Below are 8,392 nucleotides of genomic sequence, written 5' to 3' on the forward strand. Positions count from 1 at the left end.
TCTCCTCTGAGCCGCACAAGAGGTTTGTTTTTTCCCATATCTCATCAGCAGAGTCCGCCTGTATGCACACTTCACCGACATTGATTGTAATCCAGTCTTCTTCGTGGGAGTGTGTGCGCTGTGTATTTGTTTTAGTCCTCTCCAGAGCTGTTATCTTACTTGTAAATAGACTGGGTCATGAGCTAATATCACTACAAGAAAGGCAACCTGGAAATTTCCAGAAATGTTTTGGTTCATTTGGAGCATGCAGTCTCAGCTGTGTGCTTTCTGGGTAGTCCCGCCTCCGGCGCATAAAGGACCTGACGCGCCTTTACGCACTGCGTTCATTTGGAGCAGCTTGTAGCGCAGGATGGTGCTAGGCGGACACGCGGGCTGTTGGCTTTGTAAAAGCCCATCCTTGTTAAAAAAATGACTACAGACGGCTGTGATTCTCTAGAGGACTTGCAAACCACTATTGGACAGATGCTGAGCCCCAACGTGTCCAAGACATTGCGCGAAGGCAATGTCACCAAGAACTCCAGTTGTGGATATGTATCAGTTGGATTCCCTATAACAATGATGGTCACCGGCATGGTGGGAAACTCACTAGCTCTTATTCTGGTGTATGTTTCTTACAGAAAGAAGGAAAATAAAAGAAAGAAATCTTTCTTGCTTTGTATTGGATCGCTGGCATTGACTGACCTGTTTGGACAGCTTTTGACAAGCCCCATTGTCATATCTGTTTACCGAGCTGATCAAAAATGGGATCGCATCGACCCGTCTGGCAACTTGTGCGCCTTTTTTGGAGTGTGTATGACAACTTTTGGCCTGTGCGCTCTCTTCTTGGCCAGTGCCATGGCGATAGAAAGAGCCATGGCCATAACAAACCCCCACTGGTACTCTAATCACATGAAGACAAGTGTAACAAAGCAGACTTTGGCTGTCATCTGGTGTCTTGTGTTGCTCTTTGCTCTGCTGCCCATCGCAGGAGTGGGGAAGTACACGCGTCAGTGGCCGGGCACCTGGTGCTTCATCAGCGCCGGGGAAAGTAAAGTCCCTGGCAACATGTTTTTCTCCATCACTTTTGCTGTACTTGGGATTTTCTCTCTGCTTGTAACAGTTTCCTGCAATGTGGTGACTATCCGGGGTCTAATTATCCGGTGTAAAACCAAGACTGGCGCGTCTCAGTCATCAAAACAGTGGGAAAGGCTCACCACTGAGACAGTCATTCAGCTGTTAGGGATTATGTGCGTCCTTCTTATATGCTGGTCTCCTCTGCTGGTAGGTTTTTTTTGCAGTCTACACCTCTGTTATAATATAATGCCTGATTTATATAACAGCAGCCATTAAACTAATTATAATAATAGCTAAATTAGGAAATCTTGGATTATCAGCCAAACAGCTCAAATCTTTGTTTCACTGTCATGACATGATGCATCTCATGACAGTGAATGGAAGAGACACAGACATTCACTGTAGTTGTCTCTGCTTCTATAACTAAATCTATACTGCATGTGGAGTAAATGTCATCTTGTACGGTTCCCTTAGAAATTCTGCTGCCATTTTCCATTAAGGGGTAATCCACTTAGGAGTCCTGTTTGAGGGGGTCTGCTCAGTGAGCTATGACGTCATGCACTGTCAGTCCCACCACGGATATTAAGAGAAGCAGGGCAACCTGCACCTTCTGACCAACCTGTCCTCAATAAATCTGTACCTGTCCCAATGCCCCCCCCCCTCTAGGTTCTGATGCTGAGGATGATCTCCACCCAGGTATCCTCCCATCAATGTAACACAACAGCACAAGCCTCCAACCACACCTCCAGTCAGGATTTCCATCTAGACTGTAACTTCTTTCTGACAGCGATACGCCTGGCCTCCCTTAATCAGATCCTTGACCCGTGGGTCTATCTGCTCTTCAGGGAGATCCTCCTGCGCAAGTTCTGCATCATGGCTAACGCAGTGTCCAACTGCTCCCTGGAGGAGCGTAAGGAGACCCATACCCCACTGGACACTCTTAACAAGAAAAACCAGGAAGGCAACAATCTTTGTAAATCACAAAGCAACTGACAGTGACAGTGATTGCTTTTGTGTAACTCTGAAGCCGGGAGATACTGAACGAAAAAAATGGACATTGTGTAACAGAGACGGCGTATCCTCTGTGGTAATGAGATCCAGTCTGCTCTGAGCATTTGTTCTGCTTATACACATTCCATTCAAAGTCACCTAACCAGCATGTGGACGCATGACCATGTCATTCAGCTGCTGTGCGGCTGCCAAGAACTCCCTCACTGCACACTTTTCAGTTATAATAACAATTTCTCCCTAACACTTGAATATAGGTGACTTCAGACTGACTTATATGGAAGTGGTGCATCTCATGCTCACAGTGTTCAGTATCTTGAAGCCATAAGCTGATGTTTTTACTTGTTTTGTGGATGTCAAGAGAATGTAAATTAAGTTGTAAATATCTCACACAAAATGTAACCACAAACAAAATGACAAGAAGAACATTCTAAACTGGGCCAGCTGTTGATTGTAAGATTATTTATTAATGTCTGTAGTAAAATAAATGTTGTGCTGAATGATGATGATGATGCTGATGTTGGGTTGTAAACGTTTTAAACTCACTTGCTGTATGTGTTTCTTGGTGCAGCCCAGACTGTAAGATGTGAAGATTTTAGTTAGTGTTCTGGCATAAACTGTGGTGTTATTATTATTTTTAGTAATTTTCTTTTGAGATAACTTAAAGTGTGAGGTTGATAAGAGATGAGATTTTGGATTGATTAGAAGAAAAGTGCTGGAATAACCTACAGATAGACATTTAAAGCCTCCTTTTAATACACTAATATTTCATATAAATATTTTTTAGCCATATCAAGCAAGAGGCAAAGTCCTGCTCATACATAAGACAGAGACATTTTTTTATATTTATTTATTATTTGATATTTCAATAGTTTTATGTCAAACTGACTTCCCTGACATACACAATGACATCAAGAACAGGGTTACATTTCTGCAGTCTGCCACCATTTTCAAATTAAACACTGGATGCCATGATGGTGCACTGGATGGAGCAGGAGTGTTACTCTTTGTCCTTTAATGATAAAAAAGTTTGGATTTTCGTATTCCATCACTTTTCTTAGTAAAAGTTGGATGTGAATGATCTTTAATGAAATTCGTTTCCTTCAGATGATATGATGATATGTTCTGATGTAAATATTTTCTGTCTTCTTGTGTAGCATCATCTCATTGTTGTACATACTGTACAAATTGCTCAAAGACAAGAATTGTCACATCTGCTGTCATGGTAACCTTCATGGATGTGGGACAATTTCTCATTGGCACCGACCAACGAGTCTGCCTTCTCAGCACATCAGCCAACAAGATTAAGCTAATGTACACTCTGCTGTGCCTGGTCTTGCCTTTCAACTGTGAGAACACACACACACACACAGGCTCAGCGGTAATGACTATATCAGAAATTGTTGTCTAAAGCCATGTGAAAGATGCACATGTTCTGCTTTCATGTTGATTGTGAAGCCAATCTGCCTTAAAAGGCCAGCTCAGGATTAAATCCTGTTTGGAGTAGAGTGTGTTGCGCAGAAGCCAGTTATTTGGACTTATACTATGTGAAAGTGCACTGCAGGTGAAAAAAAAATGAATGTATTCCTCAACAAGGAATCAGTAGCCCTGACATCTAAGTGGTATCACGTCGAAATGAGCAGCCTTTATTTAAATGAATGCTCCGCTAATTGAGCTTGTGGCCGTGCATTAAGAGCATTTATTCTAAGCATATGTTCCACCTTGTGCAACAGCTAATGTACACTCCATCGGTCACATCTGTGGTTTAATTCCTTCATTTAAAACACATGTTCACAACTTGCCTGGAAGACACAGAATATTTATTCGTTTTCACCAGAATTTGTGTCACGTTGTCTGTCTAGAAGGAATATACTCTGAAAGCTGCCTGGCTCTGTATGTGGTTGTGAATTTTCCATAGAATTACACCCCAGCTCACATCCCACAGCGGAAAGGAAAGTGGAAGAGTAATAATTCTCTCAACCTTCCTTAATGGAGCCAGTAAAAGCCAGCACAAATTTGGAGTGCTCTCTGGTTTTCTTATGAAATATGGATGTTCATTAGATCTGAGGCACTATCTGCAAACTCCAGTCTATTGATCTGCAAGGTGTAATCTTTAAAGGTGATAACTTTATGAGGTGTGACAGAATTTTATTTGTTTTTCTTTCCACATTTTAAAAGATATTTATCTTATTTATTTGAGTCAGATGTGGGTTTTATTTGGTTTGTTTGTGTAAAGACCAGGCCGTTTCACACACAGGTGTCCCACACAAGCACCACATTAATGTATTAGATAAGTCATCATGTTATTTGTTACCATGTATGAAAGCATCCCGTTCTTTGTTTGCCCTGTAGAAGTTTTAAATGAAGATCAGAGATCGCGGCATACCTGAGATGACAGATCCTCACACTTGTTGTAACTACTTTCCTTTCTAGAAATCTAGATAAGATCTGTTGTGCTTCATGTTTTTGATGTAAGCACGTCGAGTACAATGAGCAGTTCACCGGTAAAGTAAATGATGATCTTTTGCTGCTATTTATATGCCACCAAGCAAAGCAGGCATTTTCAAAGACACACTGGAGAGGCACAAAAAAATCAAATGTTAAATAGAAGTAAGATAAGAGCGCACCCGAGGGTGTCACATGTACATGCAGCGCAGTACAAACAGGTTTGGTCAACCAGTTCCACTGATGAATGTAAATAGATACCTGCTGTCCATCAAATGTACTTCTCCTTATCTGTTGTCCATGTTGAAGTGAAGCTTTTCTGAATTCTGAAAAACTCTGAGACACGATTCTCAGATGAGGGCTATCCACATACACAGGGTGAGAAATGCTGTGAAACCTTTTGTATTTATCATCGATAGTCTGTATGCAACAAGCTGCTGAGATGAAAGCAGAGACATCTACCTGCCTAGCAACATGTCATTTAGTTACATAACGCCAGCGTCCATGTGACTGCACTTTTCAGTGGTTTTGTTGCTTGGCTTATGTGGTGCAATGTTGTTATTCTATTAAAGGATGTGAACATTTTTAAACATGTGTTGGACTTTTGTGGCTGCTGAATCAAAGAAAAATAATTAAGAAGAGCAAATGTTTTTACACACTCTGTGTTGAGCTGTAAACATTATTTAACACCCTGCTGGTTTCCTGTGCTGATGTTGCTTGAGACATGAGAATAATATGGTGAATGCTATGAATTCTGTTGGCAAAGCATGGTTGTAGGCCTCTATTGTTTGTTTGACATTGTGCAATGTGTTTCCCACGGGCCAATAAATTGAACAATGTGGTCCTGAACGCCGTATTGATAAGTCATTGCATACATGAGGCATTATGTCCTATAGAGTAATTACATCCGGCAACATTAGAGTACATTAGCTTATATAAATGTATTCACAGTTTAACATATGCTGCATCAAATCTTCACTTAGAAGATAAGAAGTGTTTTTACACTACATAAATAATCATCAGTGTTAAATCTAATCCAGCCTAATTTCTCAGATGATACCACAGTGCTTAGAAAAGCAGTGTAGAAAGAAAACAAGCTCTTTTTAAAGCTGCATCTGCAGAACAGCAAAACCAAACAACAAGCATTTAAAAAAGAACCTTCTTAATTGATATATTTTCTTCCCTCTGGGGTCTGAAACCAAACAAACAAACACATTTCCCAGGTGTGTTTTAGGGCAGTACAACATTTATAGACAGCTTTGTCTCTACTGCAAGAACAGATGGGACCTTTTAAAGCAACCTGCTACTTCTACTGCTGGCATTTCCCACTGCTGGAACCTGTGTCTGTGGAGGCGGGGCGTGGGAGTACCTATAATGGGGAAGGAACTTTTTTCAAAAAGCGGTTCATGCCTTTGCAGCCCTGACAAAAATAAACTCTGGGTAAAGCTGCTGTAGTTCGACGGTTGTTTACAGCTTTTGTAAGCAACCCGGACACTGTCCCTAGCGGGATTCGCTAGCAACATTTGCATTTAGACCTGAGCCAGATGTAAGCCAATAGATATATCCGGATACGGCCCAAATCCCGCTCTAGCTGGATTGATTTCCCCAGTGTGAACGGGGTCTTATAAGCGGCTTTAAAAAAAAGACTGGACACATTGCCCTGTTTGGCATCCCTGTTATTTATTTGAATAGTAAAGACAACCACAGCATCTTCAGCTAAAGAGCAGCACAACAAAGGACGCAGTGATGGACAGGGAAAAGTAAGAGTTGGACCCACAAGGACGTGCAGGTATTCCTGCAGTGCAAAAGTGTCTCAAGTACAATACTTGAGAATAACAAAGCAATGTTACTGGTATCAGATTAAACAGTAGCATCGTTATAAGTTCAGAGAGAGGATCTTAAAGTTTAAATGCCATATGGTGTTAAATTTAATGGCAGGGTGCCAGCGGAGCAGCCACCTCTTAAATGTTAAACCCACTAATTAGTTTTCTCTCAGTAACTCTGAGAGACTTTTAGGGATGTAGATCTGCTGAGCAGGGAGCGTGAAGGTGTAAATTTACCTTAAAGCAGAGAGACCTGAAGTCCAGTGCAGAGAGGAGCTGCCTGCAGATTTGGTTCAATATTACCATCCATAAATAAAAGACATGGCCATGGCCTTATCTTGCCTACGATGGCATCTGTGACCAATTTGGAGGCTTTAATTGAATTAGTCATGAATTGTGTAAATCACCTTACAGTCTCTGGACTCTCTCAGCACAGCATATAGTCATTTTATTGCTGAGTAGGAGCACCGTCTGCATCTGATAAATTCTAGTGGGCCCATTAAAAGGCCTGGGCATCCCTTTATTTATCACTGGGAGGCTCAATAGACTAAGTGTCCCAGATAAGTTTTAAGAGGGAAAGACTGGTGCTATATCAACACGCAGAAAAGAACAATGGACATAAAAATACAACACAACACTTATTATCACAACATAAATCTGTTTAGCATCTTTTCTTGTTGTTTTTGTTGAAGAAGAGGTGTTTTTTTATGACAATAACAAAGGATGTGCAAGGGGAGCATCACATAATGGTTCACCGATTACTGACAAGTGTTTTAAATTGCCATCATTTGCCTAAATTTAGAGACAGGGTATGATGGTGTGGTAGCCCCAGCTCAGCTCAATGGTACATTTAGATGTAGACCATGATTAAAAGTGTTGGTGATGCTCAACTTCCATAGAGCTTTATGCTAAGAGAGATGAATGTCTGTTTACTCTAAATGGTGTAATTGCTCCTCCAGGGCCTCTCAAGCAGGAGTGGAAGTATGACTTTAACTGAATTAATCAGGGTGGTGATGGATGCCTCTGCTTCACAGTGCTTATGTTTTTAATGGATACTTTGGACTTTGTAGGAGTGAGGTATGGTTCACAGCGAACCTATGTTGCTGTGCTTTGTGTGAAGTATCCTGAGGTCAGGTAAATTTCTGCCTTTGTCCCTGAACACAGTTACTCAGATTGCTGTGGAGGAGGTTCATGTCCTCAGGCAGTGAATCCACAGTGGCCCTGAATACAATTGGTGTATGTGTGGAGATGCTCCCCCTGAAGGGCCATCAGGCTGAAAGATATTTAAAGCTTGTTTACTCCTCATGATTTCCATGAACTAAACACACATTCACTTAATTATCCTGCTGCTTTTCAAATCCACATTGCTGCTTTTGCCATAGTAGCCTTGTAAACTGGTGGAAGCAAGATTCCTCTTGTCAGCTTCCCACACCAAACTGTCTTAATTATCTTATCTTATATAGCTGTCTGTTAGCCTGTAGTTTAGTAAACCCTTTTGGGTACGTTCACCTGCAGCTCCTATCACATGCCAGAAAATAGAGGTCATCAGGCTGCCAGCAGACCTCACTGATTTCTCTGTCTTTCCACTGGTTTGATCAGTGGCAGTTTTACGTTGAATTACTCCCCAGGTGAGGCCCTCTCTAAGCACCCCCAGGGGGCACACATTTGCCAATTCCCCACACAGTGATATTGTAATAGAAAACCGCTCAGCAGAGCAGATGATTGATTAAAAATGAAGCCCCAGGCGGCTGCCCGGTTCACCCGTGCCAGAAACCGCTTCTGGGTTTGATCGCTCTCGTGCTGAGCCTGTCCTTGATATGTAATTGATCCACCTCAAAAACTGCAGATTGTCCTTTGATATGTGCAGAATGTACCTCTCATTAGAGCTCCAGGACTCAGGCTTACGTCATGGATCATGTCAATGATTCTCCTGTAGGAGCTTTCTCTGCCATGTTTGAATCAACAGCACATTTCACCCTCTTCTAAAGACCATGTCAAAGTCCTTCAGTGCTAAAGCTGAAGAATTCATCTCCCTCCCAGTCGTCCTTTCTATCCATTACAAC

At 41.7% G+C, this 8,392-nt stretch overlaps 1 protein-coding gene across 1 annotated transcript; it reads left to right on the top strand.

Annotated features, from left to right (window-relative positions):
- The first annotated feature begins 334 nt into the window (after window positions 1-334).
- Window positions 335-5,090, top strand: ptger3 (prostaglandin E receptor 3 (subtype EP3)). The gene is made up of 2 exons (XM_028404769.1): window positions 335-1,260; window positions 1,720-5,090. The coding sequence occupies exons 1-2, from the start codon at window positions 409-411 to the stop codon at window positions 2,044-2,046; spliced, it is 1,179 nt and encodes a 392-aa protein (XP_028260570.1). The 5' UTR covers window positions 335-408; the 3' UTR covers window positions 2,047-5,090.
- The last annotated feature ends 3,302 nt before the right edge of the window (window positions 5,091-8,392 follow it).

Source organism: Parambassis ranga, chromosome 4 (assembly GCF_900634625.1).
Source record: "Parambassis ranga chromosome 4, fParRan2.1, whole genome shotgun sequence".
Classification (NCBI taxonomy): domain Eukaryota; kingdom Metazoa; phylum Chordata; class Actinopteri; family Ambassidae; genus Parambassis; species Parambassis ranga.